The sequence below is a fragment of the Tiliqua scincoides genome, chromosome 12, assembly GCF_035046505.1.
Source record: "Tiliqua scincoides isolate rTilSci1 chromosome 12, rTilSci1.hap2, whole genome shotgun sequence".
In the NCBI taxonomy this organism is placed as follows: Eukaryota; Metazoa; Chordata; class Lepidosauria; order Squamata; family Scincidae; genus Tiliqua; species Tiliqua scincoides.
Window position 1 is genome coordinate 3,652,964 of NC_089832.1, and position 21,225 is coordinate 3,674,188.

Consider the following 21,225-nt stretch of genomic DNA (forward strand, 5'->3'; position numbering starts at 1 on the left):
GATTGGGGTAGGTTCAGAAACAGCCAGGCTGGGACGTGCCCAGGCTGTTTGGGGGGGTGGGGTGCGTGTGTGTGAACTCAATGGGAAAGAAAAATACAAACAGAATTCCATTTGAAATATTTTCTGGGCAAAGAGCTTGGGGCTTGCCCACTTCGCCCATTGCCCAGAAAGCATTTCAAATGGAATTCTGTTTATATTTTTCTTTCCCTTTGAGTTCACATTCCCCCGCCCCCAAAGCAGTCAATGAATTTAAACTAAGCACAAAAGAACACAAAATTGCCTTCCTCTTTACTCAGAGGTAGTCCCAATGTTAAGAGGATATCTTGAGTAACTGACATTTATCCATGGCACAAACCAGAAAACTGGCCGTTTTTACATTTCTCCTTCAAAGCTGGACTCACAGTTTACCCTAAGACAGTGGTTCTCACACATTTAGTACCAGGACCCACTTTTTAGAATAAGAATATTTCAGGACCCACTGGAAGTGATGTCATGACTGGAAGTGACATCATCAAGCAGGAAAAGTTTTAACAAGCCTGGGCTGCAATCCTACTCACACTTACCTAGGAGTAAGTTCCATTTACTATTATTGGTTAAAGTATATGCATAGTAGCTTGTTCAAGGTACAGAGCTGTAACATTCCTCAAATGCTGTCACATACCATGGTAGAATCAAGTCTAATATATTAAAAATAAAATATTGAAATGAATGGGGACCCACATGAAATTGGCTCACGACCCACCTAGAGTGGTCCCGACCCACAGTTTGAGAAACACTGCCCTAAGATGTTTCAGGCATTTTCACAGTACAGTGGTGCCTCGCAAGACGAATGCCTCGCGCAACGAAAAACTCGCAAGATGAAAGCGTTTTGCGTTTTTTTTTGTGACTCGCAAGGTGAATTTTTCTATGGCCGTGCTTCGCAAGAGGAATTTTTTTCCTTTTTTTTGGGGGGGGGGGTTTGTTTTAAATCGCACTTCGCAAGACGAAAATTTCGCACAACGAAACGACTCACGGAACGAATTAATTTTGTCTTGCGAGGCACCACTGTACTGAAATTAAATTCAATGAAGGCACCCTAATTACTAGAAAAGTCAGAAGTGGGGGCCAGTTGTGGATCTCTTCAAAAAACAGGCACCAAAAAGTGTACCCCAAAATGAATAAGCTCATTCCCACCACTAGAAAAGTTGTCATTAGGTGCACACAGAGATAATATAAGATACAGCAGAAGAAGCCATGTTGCACTATGGGATGTTGGACTGTGGGAATTTCACTGAAATTTCAAATATGAATTAAGGGAGAGGGGTCTTCCAGCCATAGCTAGCATTGGGTATCAATCCTTGCAGCTTGGTCTATTTGTACCTATAGCATGTCAGAAAACCCCAAACCAGTGGTCCTTTATAACACGAAGACCAACTTTTTAAAATGACAGTATGTTGGGACCTGCCAGAAATGATGTCATTAACCTGGAAGTAATGTCATGGCCAGAAGTGACATCATTAAGCAGGAAAATTTTTAACGCCCCCAACTGTTGTTGGCAACCTTCAGTCTCGAGAGACTATGGTATTGCGCTCTGAAAGGTGGTTCTGGAACAGCATCTAGTGTGGCTGAAAAGGCCGATTCGGGAGTGACAATCCCTTCCACACTGGGAGCAAGTGCAGTCTGTCCCTGGTCTGTCTCCCTGGCTGTGGGCCTTCCTTCTTTGCCTCAGTCTGTTGGCCAAGTGTCTCTTCAAACTGGGAAAGGCCGTGCTGCACAGCCTGCCTCCAAGCGGGCCGCTCGGAGGCCAGGGTTTCCCACCTGTTGAGGTCCACTCCTAAGGCCTTCAGATCCCTCTTGCAGATGTCCTTGTATCGCAATGGCGATACATCTTGCAGATGTCCTTGTAATGCCCCCAATAAGGTAAAATTAAACCAAGTAAGTAAGGGCCCAATCCTATCTAATTTTCCAGTGCCAGTGCAGCCATGCCAATGGGGCATGCGCTGTATCCTGTGGTGGTGGGGCAGTCACAGAGGCCTTCTCAAGGTATGTAAACATTTGTTCCCTTACCTCAAAGTTGCATTGCAGCTGCACCAGTGCTGGAAAGTTGGATAGGATTGGGCCCAAAGTAAGTAAATTAAAAGTTTACAATAAATATAAGTTTCAAAATGTATTTAAAATAAAGAACAACCCTCCTAGCCCTCCCAAGCAGTTGCTGATCTGTTTAAAAAAAAATTCCCCAAACATCCCAAAGGCTGCAATCCTATCCATACTTACCTGGGAGTAAGCCCCATTGTTAAAAGCATATGCATAATAGCCTGTTAAAAGTACAGAGCTGTAATATTTCCCCAAATGCAGTCACGTACCACGGTAGCATAGAGTCTAATATATTAAAAATAAAATATATGTGGAAATGAATGGGGACCCACTTGAAACTGGCTCGTGACCCACCTAGTGGGCCCGAATTCACAGTTTGAGAAACACTGCCCCAAACTCAGAGCTGTACAATTTTATTGATTTATTACAAAAGGGGGGAGCAGACTGTGGCTGTAGGTTTCTAATTTAAAAAGGAAGGGAGATTTAAGGCTTTAAATTCTTACCACAGCATAGTAGTTCTTGGTAAGCTGAGGGCTTTCAGCGCCTTTCAAAGCTTTCGGAGAAAGTGGTTTATCTGGAGGAGAAACAGTAGAAGTTTGTTATACAGAACTGCCCTTATTCTGTCAGCAGGGGAAAAAAACAACAACGGATAACATTGGCAGCTCAGGCAGAATTTAAACATCCTTGCCGACAAGAAATGGATCTTAATTGCAGGACTGTGACATCAACAAGTGGAGGCAACGAGCCAATTCATTAGATCCTCAGTTCTGCAAAGGAAGTTCAGGAAAAGAAGAGCCTGAGGATCAGGTCACAAGTTAACCACATCACTGGCTCTGGCATATACGTGTTTTGCTTCTCCAAACATTTAGCCACGTTTAGGACAAGGGGACACTCTGGATCAAGGGCTGTGATATAGGGGGAGGAGAGCTTGAACACTTTACCCGCCTGTAAAGATCATCCACACATGGCTGCTATTTGCCACCAGAAGAGAAACTGCGATTGCCAACAACGGCATAGATATATTATAATAAGTCATATATTGGACAGAGAGTTTTCTGTGACTGCGCCAAAATCTGGATCGCCGTCCCCAAGAACATTTGCTAAGGCTAAAATGTATTCATTTGCCCTGAGGTTTAGGCAGCGCCTAATTTTTAATTTGTGATGACACTTGATGGAAGATTGCCATCTTTTCAAAGCTGCTGTGTGGCTGTTCTTATGACAGGTTATAGGTTGTTGCTGTGGTTTAAGGATTGCTGTTAAGTTACCTCTTGGGATCTTTACTGGTAGAAAGGCAGGATAAAAAAAAAATTTTTTCCAAACTAATTGCACATAAGAGTATAAACAAACAGAGACAGGTCTTTGCCCCAGGGAGCTTACAATGAAAGTCCAGAGCCCAAGTTTAGAAACAGTCCCTGGGGCTTGCTACCTGCAGAGGAACACTGAGCACAAGGCCAGAAGGCAAAGATGTAACAGAGGCCTGTCAGCTTCCTCCAGAATATCGTTCCACTTGCTATTTATTGCATCCCCCTCAGAGCATTTCTTGACCCCATAGCATGGCAGCCCCTCATGACACTGCAAGCCTCCCCTGGAAGTAAGGCTGGGGCAAGCTGAGGTTCGAGTCCCAGGGGCACCTGACAACCCAGCGCCTGAGGAGAGCACTGTCAAATGACGGCCACCCTGAAACAGATCACAGCCTGCCATCGACTCGGGCAGAAGAACGACCCAATTGCAGCATGAGGTTTGCGATCCAAGAGAAGACCGTGTGACTGGATGACCGCAGTGATAAGCTCAGGGCTGTCAACTCTGTTGCTTTGGTGCCATCTAATTTCCTCAAAACCTGGCTCACAATCTGAACCCACCCATTTTCATTTCCAGAAAAATCAACCACAAAAAGAAGTTATATTTAAATTCCTTGCAATGTCAGATTAAAAAACTAAAAATAAGCCCTGGATGCAGCAGGAGCTGAAACAGTGCTTTAAAAAAATATGCTCTATGAACATGCGACGCTGTTTTACGTTCTTGCTCTTCACGGGAGGTGAGCTGATGCAGGTGTTTTAATCAAAGAGTCGACCCATACCTAAACTCGGACCCAATTCAGAACTGAACACAAAACCTAAAAGCCTGGTTGCCTTGGCCCTGAACTAGAAACAACCTCCTAAATGCAAAGAACAGTCACCAGATCCAAACTAAACAGTTTCCAGTTCTGGCACTCAGCTTTCAGTGCTATGATTAACGGTCTATATTCCTGGTTTTTATCCTCTTGCACTTTGGTTGTAAAAACCATTAAGACAGTTTCAAAAATCTAAGGGCACAATCCTAACCTGGTCTACTCAGAAGTAAGTCCTAGTTTGTTCAATGGGGCTTAATCTCAGGAAAGTGTGGATTGCAGCCTAAGTATATTTTTCTCTCCAGTTAAACCACTATCATTGCATTCACTTTACAGAGTTACACAGCATGCCAAAGAGTGATTTAATTCTTAATGAAATCTATGAAACTGGTTCAAAATGTCGAAGGCTGAGCCTAATCTTGACGGGCTTACTACCTAAAATCTGACACAGGGAAGGCAACAACAAAGGTAGGTGGAACTCCTTGCCACAGGATGTAATGATAGCACCTGGCTTAGATGCCTTTAAAGGGGGATTGGTCAGATTTATGAATGAAAAGTCCATCACAAATTACAATCCATGATGGCTATAGGAAACCTGGTTTTAGAAGTAGGCTACCTCAGAGTGCCAGATGTAAGGGAGTGGCAACAGGGTAAAGGTATCTTGTTGTCCTGAGTGCAACCTGAGGCATCTAATGGGCAATTGTAGGATACAGGAAGTTGGACTAGATGGGTCTCTGGCCTAATCCAGCAGGGCTCTTATTCTTACAAAGGGAAAGGCAGGAGTAAACATTCAGCTGGCAGGAGGTCTGGTCTAGAGGGTAGAGCCTCCGTTAGCCCGAAGACAACATCAGAAGGTCGCCAGTTCAAGGACACCGGCAGCTCCCTGAACGGCTGAAAATGGCGAGACCTTGAAGCCGCTGACAAGCCGAGCTGAGTGATTCCACCTGCTCCTGGTGTGAGTAAGAAGCTTCTTGGCTGCCCTCCATGTGAGAGATGGAGCTGCTCGCCAGCCTGCCTGGGAGGACTGGAGGCCAGAAGTGAGACCAAACCAGGAAGATCCATCTGAACTGTTGTTGTTTCTTGAAAGAGAGAACCTCCATGATTGTAAAAATCCCCTTGAATAAAATCAGAGGAGTAATCCGATGACCAGAAAGGTGGTATACAAATACCTAGTTATTACTGTTGTTGTTATTAATTCTTAAAAAGAAAATTTTCTTACCAGTGGATTTAATTTCTCTGACGTAGTTGCTTGGAAACCAGCCTGTCTTCCCATTAAGGGTTCCTTCCCACCAGCCTCCTTCTTCCACCCGGGTGACGTAAATGATGTCACCTTTGTTAATTGAGAGCTCATCCTCGTTGGTCTGCTTGAAGTGGAATCGAGCCTTGACCACCAGCTGGTGATTGCCATTTTCAGTCATCTCCTAGAACAGACAAACGGGAAGGGGAACAAAACAGCAGCAGCAAAGCGCAAAATCCAGATTAAGGGTCCAGTTGCAGAAACTTGCCATCTTAAAAAGGGTCATTCCCCCCCCCCCTCAAAAGGAAGAAATTCTTCTTTTAAGATGATGCCTGATTTACAAAATACAGCTGCAGATTGCATGTGCCATCTTAAAAGAGGCATTCGCTGTCTCACCCATACTGGAGGGGACACCTCTCCTAAAAAGATGGCTGCTACAAACACAGGCATGAACTTTGGAAGCAACACAAGTGTAGCTTTTGCTTCTGAAGCATTGCTTTGGTCCTATGTAATCAATTAACTGACTAAAATTCAACCAATTAATATGTGAAGACTGCTTTCACGGAGCAGCGGTGCTAATTAGAATTAATATTAACAAGTTGCATTTGAATAGCACTTTATATACATTATCCTGTTGTAACCGTTGCAACAATGTTGTAATGCAGGTCATTGTCATTATCCCCATATTGCAGACCTGGAAGACTGAGGCTGAGAGGGAGTGGCTTGCCTCAGGGCCCAATCCTATCCAGTTTTCCAGTGCGGATGCAACCATCCCTCTGACCCAGCTCTCTTGGCGTTCTTGCCCTCTCACCACATCCACCTAATTCGGTTTCAGACGAAACGTACCACTGGTCCTGGTTGAGATGATCTTTTCGGTTCAGGTGATGTCACTTGTAGGAGAGGAGGAGAGTTGCCTGCAGCACAACTAGGAGAGGGCAGGCGTGAGCATGGCCTGGTGGATCTCTGATCTGGGCAAAAGGAAGAACAAAGCAAGAAGAACCCAGAACCGTGTGAACAGGAGTCTGCAGAACCAAATCCCAAATTAGATCCTTAAATATTCAGATTTGTGCTTCAAGTTTAGATCGTGACGGGGACATGTCTAATCCTTTGTAAAGCCCCTCAAACACAGATGGGGTCATATAAAGAATAAGCCTTTCAAACAGGACTGGCTTGGACCAATTCCTCCCAGCTGGGCCCCGTGCCTAAGGGGGCACTGAGCCAGGGTAAAAATAAAAAATAAACTCAATATTTTTTACTAAACCATTTCACAGCCACTGAAAAAAGTGGTTTTTGTCACTATTTACTTTTCAAAGGTAACTTACCTATTCTGTTTATAGGCTTGCAAGTAGGTAATTTCATATTAAAACGCACTTAGATCCATTTGGTCCATTAACTCACACGGGCTTTTAAAGCATACGTTTTGATTGCTTTCCATTCCACCATAGAGATACATTTATTTGTTTTTATTTTATTTACCAAATTTATATCATACTTTCTCTCCCTGCTGGGCATTCGAAGCAGATACACATTATTTATATCTCTAAGGTTTTACAGACCTTGGCTGCGCACTTGGGGCTCCGCCAAACATGGTTCCACCTGGGCCCCGCAGCTCCTAAGGCTGGCTCTGCTTTCAAGTAGAGACCCTGGGGCTTGATCCTGCAACCTTGTGCACGCCAAATCTGCACTGCCTCACCAAGCTACAGCCTTTCCTCACTGTTTACACGCCGACCCTGGTTTCTGCATCACGAGGACATGCATCATGAGGACATGACATGCTCATGCACCCATCTCTGGTCTAGGGGCCCACAGCTCTGCGCCTCCGCGCTTATTTCTCCCCAGGGTCTCTTGGCTGCGGCAAAGCAACTTCACAGTCAGTCTTCAGAAACGGATTCCCACCAGCAGGGAGAGAGATCAGGAGAAGGAGATGGTACCTAGTGGAGCCAACAGCCTGCTTTGCTTGTCAAACTAGCCCGTGGGTTTTTGGCAGTGCAACGGGAATATGGAAAAAAAAAACCCACACTGCAGACAACTCGAAAACATGCTGACATTTGACGCGGGTTGCCACAGCTGTTTTCTGTTTGTGGGCAAGGGGGAAGGAATGGCACACTGCCGCAGATAGAGCGGTGCTGGGTTCCTCCTCCCTGCCTTCTTCCACTGACTAGAAAAGGCAGCACTCCCCCCCCCCCCACAAACACACACACACGTCAGTGCTATGCAATTATTCCATCTTCCTGCCTGAATAACATCTATGATGCACCATTCAGGACAGCTTTATCCCCCTCCCTCCTAGGATTCAAGGGCTTATTCAAGGGTCGAACATGACCCCGGATGCGTTCTCTCACTGCTGCCATGATGCAGAAACGGTCCACGTCACCCCCTCTCCAGAACGGCAGATGACACCTCACCATCTGAGGCTCAAAGATGCTCCACCCAGGACTGTTCTCTCTGCTAACGAGCCAAAATTCTTCAGATTTCCAGGCCTAGTTATTGGTGCTTCTTTTCTTTTTGGGACATAAAAAAAGAACACAGCGCAGTCCCCCCTGTGCGCACAGATGCAACTCAGAAGCAGGGCCTGAAATTATTTATGCATGGCTCTGTTGAAAAGTTCTAGTCCTCATGAGCAAAAGACAAATACATTTGAAAGGCTCTTAGTAGTACGTATCTTGTTTATTCAGATCTTATGATTAATACTAAGCCCATGCCACAGTTTTAAGACAGCGGCAGTCAGGTAGGGCTAGAAAAACATGCTGGGTCCAGCAAACCTTCACTGTTCCCTGCTTTCTTCTTCTGGAAAAGGCAACTAAAATAATCAAAGGGGCAGATCACCTTCTTTATGAGGACAAGTTCGGTGCTCTTTAATTTAGGAAACAGGGGATAGAGAGAGGACATGATGGAAGTTTAGAAACTGATGCAGGCTGGGGAGGCCAAGCGGAGGTAGACACTTTCCCTTCCCCGATCTGCTGCCCGAGGCAACCACCTCAATCAGCCTCATAGATGGGCCGGATCTGCACACAGTGGGTATCTGTGGAGTTCACCAGCCCACGATAAGACAATGGCCCCTGGCTGAGACAACTCTAAAGGCAAGACTGTGGAGGGCTGTCCGTGATTCTTACACAATGACTACAAAGGAACCTCCATACCGACGTCTTTCGTTTCTGGTTCCTGGGGGCAGCTGGTCAGCCACTGTGGGAACCAGGAAGCTGAGCTGGATGGGGCCCCTTGCGCTGCTCCGCCAGGGCTCTAATTACGTCCTGGAATGCAACAACCCATGGGTGAGTCACTACACAGCTACACTCACTGGGCGAAAGGCCAAATACATGACCCATATCTCTTAGGCGGACAAACCATGTTTTAAGGCACTAACATGATTATGGGTGTTTGGGAACAGAAGGAACAAAGGCCTTTTCTCACCGCACACAGCAATGCTATCAAGATTCTGGCAAGATCCTCTGCTCATCCATATTTAGAAGATTCACAACAGTCATCTCATCCAAAACATACATGTTTTGTTCCTGTAGACAAGCTGCCTTGAGCCATGGAGGACAGAACAAGTGTGGTCGTATTGTCAGTTCACTTATTATTTGTTTGTGTGTTCATTTACAGAGAAGGAGCTGGACCACTGCTAAAAGGAGCCACCAAGCCCCAACTTGGCCAACCACCCCAGAAGGACACCACAGTCGATGGAGATGAGAGCCAAAGAGAGGTCTAGCAGAACCAACAGGGGGTCACAGTGCATAAGAACCTAAGGAGAGCCCTGCTGGATCAGGCCAAAAGCTCACCTAGTGCAGCCTCATGTGGTGAGGCTCACAGAGGTTCACCAGATGCCTCAGGGAGCATGCAAGACAACAAAATACCTGCATCTAGCTCAGTGTTCCCCACACTGGCTAGCAGCGTGGGGGGGGGGTCTGCTTTCCCAGTCCTTCCAGGCAGTGGCACAGCTAGAGGGGGTGCAAAGCACTAAGTTTTGCAGGGAGCCTCTCCGTGGCATGCAAATGGCCCTTCCCCTCCTGTTTGCAGCCATTCCAGGTGGGAGCAAAAACCAAGGCAAGTGCAGGGAGGCTAATGTCTCCCTTTTGCTCCTACCACCTGAAATGGCTTGGAAGGGGAGGGGGAAGGGCCGCTTGCACACCATGGTGACGCTCCCTGCAAAACTTAGTGCTTTGCACCCCCTCTAGCTACACCACTGCTTCCAGGAGATGCTGTCAGAGATTGGATGCAAAACAGGTGCTCTATCACTGAGCCATGGGCCCTTCCCCAATTGCACAGAAGGCCAAATTACGCTCGTTGAAGCATCGGCGCTAACGTCTATTCTTAGGCTCTCGTTAAACGTCTCCTTGAAGCGTTGATTCAGCAACGGAGCCTGGTATGTCTGGGTATTTGCATTATACAGCGATCTAAACGTTAAACATTGATTCTGCTGTGCTTTGCCAGCCAGACAATTCTGCACGAAAGGCCTCTTCCTGCCAAATCTCTGGGAAGAATCAGAATTCCCAATTTGCTACTCTCTCTTGCAAAGACACACCAAGGTGTATTTGTGTGCAGTTCTTATAAAACCCCTTCCTGTTCTGCTCCTGCTGCAACTCTCTACTATTTAAATTCACCACCTGCCTGATTCCATGGGACGGCTTGCATTTCAAAGTATTCCATTGCTTAGTGCACTGGTTCCCAACCTGTGGTCCCACAGGTGGTCCGCGAGGCCCTGAGAAGTGGTCCTCAAGGTCTCAGGAAAAAATAAATAGCCTTTGATCACTTCCAGTGTCTCACCAAGCAAGCAGTCTCCCATGGACCACCAAAGAGGGTGGAGAACAGACCATCCACAGCCACCGAAGTGTCAGCTGTGGGCAATCCATTCTCCATCTGCTCTGACATTCCATGGGGGAGTACTTGGGAGATGGACTGCTAGAGCGGTCAGAAACCAGACGCCCCCCCAGCCACATGTGGTCCACGAGGATTCAAATTTTTGCCTCAGTGGTCTGCGGGCTCGTGAAGGTTGGGAACCATCAGCTTAGTGAAGCGGTTCTCACACATTTAGCACTGGGACCCACTTTTTAGAATGAGAATCTGTCTAAGGCCCACTGGAAGTGATGTCGTGACTAGAAGTGACATCATCAAGCAGCAAAATTTTCAACACTCCTAGACTGCAATTCTACCAGGATTAGTCCCATTTACTATCAGAAATGGATATATCTAACTACATCTAGGAGGCAAAAGTACATATCTCATCAGGAGATCTGGGACTCAGCTCTCAGTTTTTCTTTCAATACTAAATGCAGCTCTGTATGTGTGTGTGTGTGTGTCTGTCTAATGCAGTGGTTCTCAAACTTTTAGCACCAGGACTCACTTTTTAGAATGAGAATCTGTCAGGATTCACTGGAAGTGATGTCATGACCAGAAGTGACATCATCAAGCAGGAACATTTTTCACAACCCTAACCTGAAATCCTACCCACACTTACCCAGGACTAAGTCCCATTGAATATCATTGTTAAAAGCATATACAGAGTAGCCTGTCAAATGTACAGATCTATAACATTTCCCCAGTGCAGTTACATGCCATGGTAGCATCAAGTCTATTAAAAATAAAATATTGAAATGAATGAGTTCCAACCTGAAATTGACTCGTGACCCACCTAGTGGGTCCTGACCCACAGTTTGATAAACACTGGCTTAGTGCATGTTCCATGCAGCCATTTCTTTGAAAGTAAGACCCTGCAGGGATTATACCATCATAAACATTTATTTCCTCGTGGCATTTACGTGCTGCCTTCCTACCAATGAAACAGGAAGCTGCTTACTATTGAGACAGGCCATTAGCTCATCATGCTGTTGATACTGAATGGTAAAGGTTTCAGATGGGAATTTTCCTCTGCTCTAGCTGAAGATGTCCGAAATTGAATATGGGAGTTGCTGCACATGGGCCCAATCCTATCCAGTGTTCCAGCACAGATAGAACTGTGCTAGTGGGGTGTGTGCTACATCCTGATAGGACTGGGCCCTCTAAAAGCAGGTAGTTCTCCTCTGGGCCCTCTTTAAATGCAGTCAGAGACGGGTCACAGTATAAAATAACACCTTGCAATTTAACACAGGTAGATAGGAGAAGGAACAAGTCAGGTGGAAACAAGCCCATTTAGGTATCCTGGCTATTGGAGGAGATAGTTTTGGGAGCAAAGGAGCTTCCAACAGAGCTGATGGAGGAGGCCTCACCATCTCCTCTCTCCCACTGATAAAGCCAGGTGGGGATTGCTGAGTTTGAAAGCTCCCTGACTGCAGAAACCTAGCCCATCAGGGAGTTTTATGAGAAAATAAAGAAGAGGCCCCAGGAGAGGCGCTGTGGCTCTGTAACAGAGCAGATGCTTTGCATACTGAAAGTCCCAGGTTCAGTTCCTGAAAGTATGGTGAGATGGTGTCAGACAGTGTAGGCAATTCTGAATTAGAGGACCAAGGACTCTAGAAGGCAGCATCCCTTCCTTGTCTTAAGGACCAGCCTACAGTCAAAAGAATCCTGTGACGTAATTTCTTTCCCCTAGATTGTGCCATTATAGATTGGAGGTGTAAGGGGAAGTTGGCAAACACTCTTACAACTCTTACAGGAACATGAGCCCCCTCTTCCTTTGCATCTGAGGACGAAAACAAGAACTAAACTGGAATGTCATGCTGAAACTACCATTGGGGAAGTCCTGACTTTACAAAGACCGAGGAGGGGGTGGGTTTCTAGCAGGAAAGGCAGCAGTTATATTCCTCACCTTCAGTTGCTTTGTTGATAGCTGCAAGGGTACTCAGTACCTGGGGGAAATTCTCTCCTGTGTATAAATCGTGGGCATCAAACAGCTGTGGAAAAACCAGAAAAGACAAGGAATTTGCAGTCTGCCAAACTTCCTCCTTGCAGCAGGAAGTCAGAGCTCAATGGCTATACAAGACCTCTATGTTTAGATGCGGTCTGTCTTTGCACAATAGATACTCTTAGAGGTTGCATTTATTTATCTCTTTCCCAAAAGAGGGGGGAGCAAACAGTTCATTCACTGACTCACCCAGAGAAGTCACTGGGTAACTTTGGCCCAGGCACCATCTTTCTAAGACTAACCTGCCCCACAAGGCTATTGCAAGAATAAATTAGGGGTGGCAGTGGAAAGTTCTGTGTACGTTTGCGGTTCCTAAAAAGTAGTGCGGTGCACTCAAATTGCATCTCTCCACTCAGATGTAAGCCCCATTATATCCAACGACTTAGTCCTAAGTAAATGCACATAGGATTGGAAACTTACTAAAGCCCTTTTAGTCTCCGTTAAAAACATCCCTGGTTAATGAAGTAAGCTAATTACTTATCAAAATTGCAGGTGACAGGTACCATTTCAGAACAAGAAGCATTCCCCCTTCTCTTTTGTACACAAGGGGAATGCCTCTTCTAAGACAATACATATTGCCTTAGGGGTTAGACTAGATGACCTATTAGACCCCTTCCAACTCTATGATTCTATGATATATGTGCTACATGTAGGCAACATCTTAGAAGAAGTATTCCCTCTTCTTTCTTTCTCACACACATTAGGAAATGCCTCCTCTAAGATTATTCATGCATGTGTCATACTAGGTGACATCTTCCAGGAGGCATTCCCCAGTGTCTTCCACATTGGGGGAAGGCCTCTAATAATAATAATAATAATAATAATAATAATAATAATAATAATAATAATAATAATACAGGTATTTATATACCGCCTTTCTTGGTCTTTATTCAAGACTTTATTCAAGGCGGTTTACATAGGCAGGCTTATTAAATCCCCGTAGGGATTTTTACAATTTGAAAGAATGTTCTATCTTACAAGAACCACAACATTCAGGTGTTTCTTTCAGATCTGGTTTCACATTCTGGCCTCCATCCTCCCACGCTCAGAGCAGATGGCATAACTCAGCTCAGCTTGTCAGCTGCTTCAAGGTCGCACGGTGCTGGTGGCTTATCTTCAGGCAAATGGAGGCTCTACCCTCTAGACCAGACCTCCTGCCCTTCCTTGTCTTAAGGACCAGCCTACAGGCAAAAGAATCCTGTGATGTAATCTTCTAAGACAACACCTGCTGTGATGCTATGCACACTACATCTGCAGTGATATTAATGCTGTGATATTAACATAATTATTTAATATGGTTATTAATAGAATTAATATTATTTTAATAATTAATATTAGTAATTATCACACAATGTGATATTTATGCACACCTGCTGTAATATTTATGCAGTCCATTGCTTTGCCATCCACCACCTAAAAAAAAAGGGAGTATGCTTATTCTTCAACGCTTTGGTTGTGATTTATGTAGAATTAATTTGGACACATTTATGCTACATTATATTAACGTTCTTTTGAGTAATCAATTAGGATGTCTTTAATGGGGGGGCTTTTCAAAAGTCAGCAACGTTGAGCTTTGAAAGCAACGGACTGCAGCAGATGTTTCAGTGGTTTGGGAGAAATTAAGGAGGATGGATGGACTTTTTCTTTCAGCATCAGCAATTTTACAGCTATGCCCCTGGACTTCCAAGCCCTTCTGTGGCTTTTGCATTCCTCAAGCAAGCAGCGCATGTTGGCTGAAGGGTGGTTCTGCTAGCACCACAGTTCTGTGGCTCTGGATCATGAATCAGATCAGGCAAAAGGGGACATTTTGTAGTTCAAAAACTAAAGTTCCACCCGTCATTTTTTGGAGTGGGGGAACTTGGGAAGGACTAGGATTAAGGCCCTTCCTTTAAAAGAATAACAACAATTACACAGGCCTGTGAAACTGAAGGTCAGAAAAGCATTTTTTTCTTCAAAATTTATGGTGGTTTTATATGAACTTAGGACTCTGATTCCAAAAATGGCATCGGTTTTTCACCATCACGTCTCATTTCGGAGATTTGGCATAGCCTTGTTAGTGAATGGTTCAAGCAGTTTCCTTGTGGTGTTGACTTCCTGCCCAATCCCTTCCAATTTTGCAGTGCCGGTGCAACCATGCCAATGAGGCATGCGCTGCATCCTGTGATGGGGAGGCAGTCACAAAGGGCTCCTTAAGGGAAAGGAACATTTGTTTCCTTACCTTGGGGCTGCACTGCGGCTACACTGGTGCTGGAAAGTTGGATAGGATTGGGCCCTTCCTCACCAGAAAGCTGCTTGAACCATTCACTGTGCCAAATCTCCAAAATGAGATGTGATAGGGCAAAGCTGATGCCATTTTTGGAATCAGCACCCCAAATATATCCAGGAATAGATCTGACTTTGAAGACAGTAAAATATGTGTTGGCCTGTGTGATTGATTGATTGATGAGGGGGGTGCCTTTTTAAAAAGAGTTTATTTTTTTAAACAAAAATGTGTATAGATCAATACATTCCTTAATCAAAATTGACATTACAGATATTTAAGCATTTCTATTCAAATCTGTTGCATTATATAAGAACATCAGGGGAGGCCTGTTGGATCCAAGTAAAGGCACATTGAGTCCAGCATCCTGGCTGACTGGGAAATTTTGGAAAGCCTAGAAGTAGGGAATGAAGGCAACTATCCCTCTGCTGTTGTTGCCTTCCCAGCAATGTGCATTCTGAGGTAGACTGTCTCTAAAGGTGAAGGTTCCATTTGGCCATCATGACATAGTCATTGATACATTTCTTTCTCTTCCATATATTTGTCAATTTCAAACACTCAGGTCTTAAAAAGCAAACAGGCTCAAGTACTACTAACAGACATCCCCAAAATACTGTTAAAAAAATCACCAAGGTTGCCATAAACACATTCTGTGTGATTATAGGTATAACTCACTGCCCCAGCAATACTCCTGGGGCAGCAATAGCTGCAATCCTGTCCACAATGACCTGGGAGTAAGTCCCATTGACTACAGTGGGGCTTACTTCTGAGTAGACATGCATAGGGTTGGGGTGTAGGCTGCAAGGCTATCCACCCTTACCTGGAAGTAAGTCCCATTGACTATAGTGGGGCTTACTTCTGAGTAGACATGCACAGGGCTGGGCTGTAGACTGCCATCTTCTCCACCCTTACCTGGGAGTAAGTCCCACTGACTATAGTGGGGCTTACTTCTGAGTAGACATGCACAGGGTTGCTGGTGCTAGCCAGCCTTACCTGGGAGTAAGTCCCATTGACTCTAGCGGGACTTACTACTGAGTAGACATGCATAGGATTGGAGTCTCAGACTGCCATCCTCTCCACCCTTACCTGGGAGTAAGCCCTATTGACTATAATGGGGCTTACTTCTGAGTAGACATGCACAGGGTTGGGGTGTAGGCTGCAGCGCTATTCAGCCTTACCTGGGAGTAAGTCCCACTGACTATAGCGGGACTTACTTCTGAGTAGACATGCACAGGGCTGGGCTGTGGGCTGCAGTCCATCCGCGCTTACCCGGGAGTAGGCGCCACTGCCTGCAGCGGGCCCTGCTTCCGAGGAGACCTGCTACTCACCCGGCTGCGGCGCTGCGCTCGGCCGGCCCATGGCAGCCCCGGCGGCGGCCCGGGCGCCGCGGCTGGCTGGCTGGCTGGCTGGCGGGGAGGGACGGAGCGCCGAGCCGAGCCTGACCCGGAGCTGGATGGCGGCGGGCGGCGCAAGCAGGGGAAGTGACAGGCGGAGGAGGCGGCGGAGGGTCGGGCTCCGCAGCGCCACCCCGGCTGCGGCCGAGGGCGCCTCTGGGCATGTGCAGAGCGCTCCCTCCCGCTCTGCAGGGGCTCCTGGGCGAGAGAGCCCAGCGCTCCGCCCGCCGCTGCTGCTACTGCTGCTGGGGCAGTGAACGGGTCTCCTGCTCCTCCCTACTCAGAAGTAAGTCCCATTATAGTCAGTGGGGCTTACTCCCAGGTAAGGTGGACAGGATGGCAGCCTACAGCCCAGCCCTATGCATTCCTACTCAGAAGTAAGTTCCCATTATCATCAATGGGGCTTACTCCTAAGTAAGGGTGGACAGGATGGCAGCCTTGCAGCCCAACCCTATGTTTGTCTACTCAGAAATAAGTCTCATTATAGTCAATGGGACTTACTCCCAGGTAAGGGTGGAGAGGATGGCAGCCTTGCAGCCCAACCCTATGCATGTCTACTCAGAAATAAGTCTCATTATAGTCAATGGGACTTACTCCCAGGTAAGGGTGGAGAAGATGGCAGCCTTGCAGCCCAACCCTATGCATGTCTACTCAGAAATAAGTCTCATTATAGTCAATGGGACTTACTCCCAGGTAAGGGTGGAGAGGATGGCAGCCTTGCAGCCCAACCCTATGCATGTCTACTCAGAAATAAGTCTCATTATAATCAATGGGACTTACTCCCAGGTAAGGGTGGAGAAGATGGCAGCCTTGCAGCCCAACCCAATGTATGTCTACTCAGAAATAAGTCTCATTATAGTCAATGGGACTTACTCCCAGGTAAGGGTGGAGAGGATGGCTGCCTTGCAGCCCAACCCAATGCATGTCTACTCAGAAATAAGTCTCATTATAGTCAATGGGACTTACTCCCAGGTAAGGGTGGTGAGGATGGCAGCTTTGCAGCCCAACCCTATGCATGTCTACTCAGAAATAAGTCTCATTATAATCAATGGGACTTACTCCCAGGTAAGGGTGGAGAAGATGGCAGCCTTGCAGCCCAACCCAATGCATGTCTACTCAGAAATAAGTCTCATTATAGTCAATGGGACTTACTCCCAGGTAAGGGTGGAGAGGATGGCAGCCTTGCAGCCCAACCCTATGCATGTCTACTCAGAAATAAGTCTCATTATAATCAATGGGACTTACTCCCAGGTAAGGGTGGAGAGGATGGCAGCCTTGCAGCCCAACCCTATGCATGTCTACTCAGAAATAAGTCTCATTATAGTCAACACAGAGCTGGTGGTGGTGACTCTTGGGTCCCCTTCTACACTCCATGTTTATCCTTACAACAATCTTGCAAGGTAGGATACAGAGACAGTTTGAACCTAAGGCTGAAAGGAAAAGGTGGGCTTTGGGTGGGCTTTCTTGTGACTTTTCAGGGCCCAGCTTTCCCTGACTTGACAAGCCAGGCCAGAGTCAACTTGGCCCTGCCACCTGTTTCCATCACAGAGAGTCATAATTAACACTAGGAATGGCCTTTTTGAGAACGCAGATACCCCCAACCATTTTTGTGCACTCACACAACTGAGATAGGGGAAGGATCTCCCACCCCAGAGATCCCTGCTGACTCCCTTTGGCCCCGCTGGGGTCACCCACTAGCAGGCTGAACACAACCCAGCACGCAGGTCTCTTGTCACTGTCCTTGTGGCCTTGGCACCCTCCCTGCTTTGGCAGCCAAGCCCAGGTGCTTCTTCCTGGTGTGCAGAGCCACCATTTGTGACTGGCTGTTTTCATGGAGCCCAGGCCCGGGTGACAAAACTGCCAGCCTCCTTCCACTCCATGTGGAGCTGCCATGCCAGCATTCCAGATTATTCCACCAATTGCCAAAGCATGAAGAAAACCTGGGCACCTGTGTCAGTTTTCCGCTCAAAGGGCCCAATCCTATCCAATTTTTCAGCACTGGTGCAGCCGTAATGCAGCCCCAAATTAAGGAAACAAACATTCCCTTATGTTGAGGAGGCCTCTGTGACTGCCTCCCCACCAAAGAATGCAGCGCACACCCCACTGGCACTGGAAAATTGGATAGGATTGGACCCTCAACCCCTTGCCTTGGTGGTGCTGAAATATGGCCACGTTCTGCAACCATTCTGTTGCAAAAACAATCCCATCAGGTTGCTATAAAAAGTTTCCACTTTTCCCCACTGTTCCTCTCCCAGATGGCACCTGGTGGGAGTTGGCACATGTAGCTACAACTCTCATTTCTTTTTTCCTCCTAACTTTGGCCCTTTGTCGTGCCTGTAAAGCAGAATGAGGGCTGGGGGATAAGAATAGGCCCTCAGTTTGGCTGTACTTGTCGTAAGAGGCGACTAAACAGCCACTGGTAGATGGGACTTGTCAGCCTGGGAAGGCAGCTCATCTGAGAGAAGGAAAACTCTGATCCCAAACCTCCACTGCCTTGTGGCTACATCCAGTTGTGGAAAAGGCTTCAGGAGTCAACCTCCAGGCAAAATCCGGAGCCGGAGTCCCTGAGGCAGTTCGTGGCTGAACACAGTCATGTTCTGGCAACTCCTGCGATGCCGCTGGAACCAACCGTATTGGCCTCTGCCTTTCCATTGGACCATTTCAGCGACGTGGAGAGGGGGGATTTGCTGCATGGGTAACAGCCTATCCTCCATACCTACTTTACCCAGGCTTCGCACACTGGAGAGGACACTCTGTTCCAGAACCACCATTCAGAGCGTGACACCATAGTCTTCCGAGACTGAAGGTTGCCAACAACAAAGCAGAATGGCTCCAGATATGGTGGGCCAGAAACTACCTTCCCCCCCCCAGCAATATTGCCAAATGCTTGTAAAATAATAATAATAATTATTATTATGATAACAATACACCAGATATTAAAGTAATAGTAAAAAATAAAGTGACCATCATCGACATAGCAATACCTGGCAATAGTAGAATTGATGGAAAAGAGTGTGAAAAAATTAGTAAATATCTGGATTTAAAAATTGAAATCTGAAGATTATGGCGCAAACCAGCAGTGGTCATCCCAGTTGCGATTGGTGCGCTGGGTGCAGACCCCATAATGCTTGAACTGCATTTAAAACATCTGAACATTGACAAAATTACTGTCGTTTGAATTCAAAAAGGTACCTGGCTTGGTTCAGCACACATTATTTGTAAATATTTATTGTGTGTCGGGCCCCTGGGTGGGGCCTGACTAGTAATTAACGCCAAGTCCAGCGGATGAACGGGAAGCTGTGATATGCAATTTAATAATAATAATAATAATAATAATAATAATAATAATAATAATAATAAAAGTTATAAGTTGTTTTTGTTGTAGTATTGAGGGCTTTTTTCCTACCCTGCCTTTTAATTCAAACTCAAGGCAGCTTTCATAAAACCAAATAATATATACTATAATAAAATCTAAACATAAAAAAGGACTATAAAAAGCATCAGACCCCCCCCCCCCCCGAGAGCTAGCAAAAACAGAAAACTTAACAATAACAGACTGAAAGCCTGCCTAAACAGTCAAGTCTTCAAGAGGCCGTGAAAGTCAAGGCAGGCTGGAACCAAACTGATTTCCTGCAGCAGGGAGTTCCACATCTATTTGCCACACTGAGGCCCTAATACATCCCATTTAGGGCCCAATCCTATCTAATTTTCCAACACATTGCAATGTAAGGGAAACATACTAAAATTCTCAAGGCATGCCACCAGTTTATTTTATTATTTTTTTTACAATTGACAAGACACACTGTGCTGCTGGTAGAGGGGCTCACATCCCCCCCTGGCCCTACCAAGAAATGACCCTCCCCTTAACTCTCTCAGCACACCTGTAGGTCATTCATCTCACACCAGTTGTAAATGCCCACACCACAGGTTGGTGGTGGTGGAGGACCAAGTGTCTAAGGGCTCCCCCCCCCCAATTTAACCAGAGCAGGACTCCTTCTGACCCCTCCCTCCAAAGGGATTCAATTCCAAGGGCTTCTGCCTGCAGAGGGGGTCAAGGGCCAATCTCTGGCATCTCCAGCTGGGCTGCCCACACCCTTCTTCTACCTGAAGCCTTGGAGAGCCATCTCCAGCCAGCGGGCAGCCCTTGGCCAGAATGAGCCAGAGTCACAATCTGCCTGCACTCACCTCGACTTTCAGTGCGCCACAGCCCTTTAAGAACTCCTGGATGTTGCCAATGCAGTCGGCTTCCGTCTTGGGCTCCCGGCAAAACTAGAAAGGTGGAGAGACAGCCGTAAGCGCACCCTGGAGCTGGTCCTGACAGCTCCCATCAGAAGAGCCTGTTCTGTTCCCGGCAAGCCTGGGTGGATCTGTGAGAGCATGCATCTGCAGGAGTGAGCGAGACAGCTTGGTGCTGGGTAGACTGCCATGGAGGGGTGGACCATGGTGGGTGGCTGGGTGGGTGGGAGGCAAGCTGTCAGCCCAGGAAGAGCGAGCTGAGCCAAGGGAGGAAGCCAGCCAGGAAAATGACATGGCACTCGCCTGGCTTGGGGTGTCAGAGGATGACACCCTGTCTGAGCTCGCCCTGCCAAGCCAGGCCAGAGGCCAAAGGAAAGCGGGCAAGGAAGGGGAACTCCAGGGCTGCCTTTCCAGTGGTCAGGCAGTTGTGAGGGTCATTCTAAGGGGAGAAATGGGAGTGTGCTCCACTGCAACTTTGAAATGTGGGTTTAACATTTAACTAGGCTAACATTTCACTGTAGGATAACTGGATGCAAAGGAGGACGTTTCAGGATTCACGGAGGGGTGGCAGAGACCAGTACCTCTACTGCATGCAGAAATTTCCAGGGTGAAGCCCTGGCAGCATGTCCAAGTAGGGCAGGGAACAGGGTCGGCCTTGGGAGCTGCAGGGCCCAACTGGAAACATTTTTTGGGCAGGGTCCCAAGTTCACAGCCAAGGTTTGCAGAATATTAGAGAGATAAACACAATTCATCATAGACTTTATATCAGAGGTGTCCAAACTTTTTGGCAGGAGGGCCACTTCATCTCTCTGGCACTGTGTCGGGGGCCGGGGGAAAAAAATAATTAATTTACATTTCAAATTTAAATACATTTACATAAATGAATATATTAGAGATGGAACTTATATGAATGAATGAAGGTCTTGCAATAGCTCAAGGCCTATAAAAGGCCTTGCACAAAGCAAGGCCAGCCTTTCTTTTGCTGCCACTGCTGCATCACAGATGTGAAACAGCAAGCAGTGGTGGAAGCCCTCGTCCCACAGCTCACGTGAGAGGTTGAACAGTTGGTCATCACGCTGA

General features: G+C 46.6%; 1 protein-coding gene across 4 annotated transcripts in view; it reads right to left on the bottom strand.

The window, feature by feature from the left end:
• Positions 1 to 20,159, bottom strand: part of ARHGEF6 (Rac/Cdc42 guanine nucleotide exchange factor 6) — a 49,816-nt gene extending 29,657 nt beyond the window's left edge. For 2 of the 4 annotated variants that reach the window (XM_066639928.1, XM_066639927.1), the window contains exons 1-5: positions 15,694 to 15,837; positions 12,160 to 12,244; positions 6,264 to 6,385; positions 5,400 to 5,601; positions 2,577 to 2,647 (exon numbers count right to left, since the gene is read on the bottom strand). In XM_066639928.1, coding sequence (XP_066496025.1) covers positions 2,577 to 2,647; positions 5,400 to 5,601; positions 6,264 to 6,385; positions 12,160 to 12,244; positions 15,694 to 15,774 — 561 coding nt within the window. In that variant the 5' untranslated portion in view covers positions 15,775 to 15,837. The other 2 variants (XM_066639930.1, XM_066639929.1) reach the window with 2 other exon arrangements.
• Between the last annotated feature and the right edge of the window lie 1,066 nt (positions 20,160 to 21,225).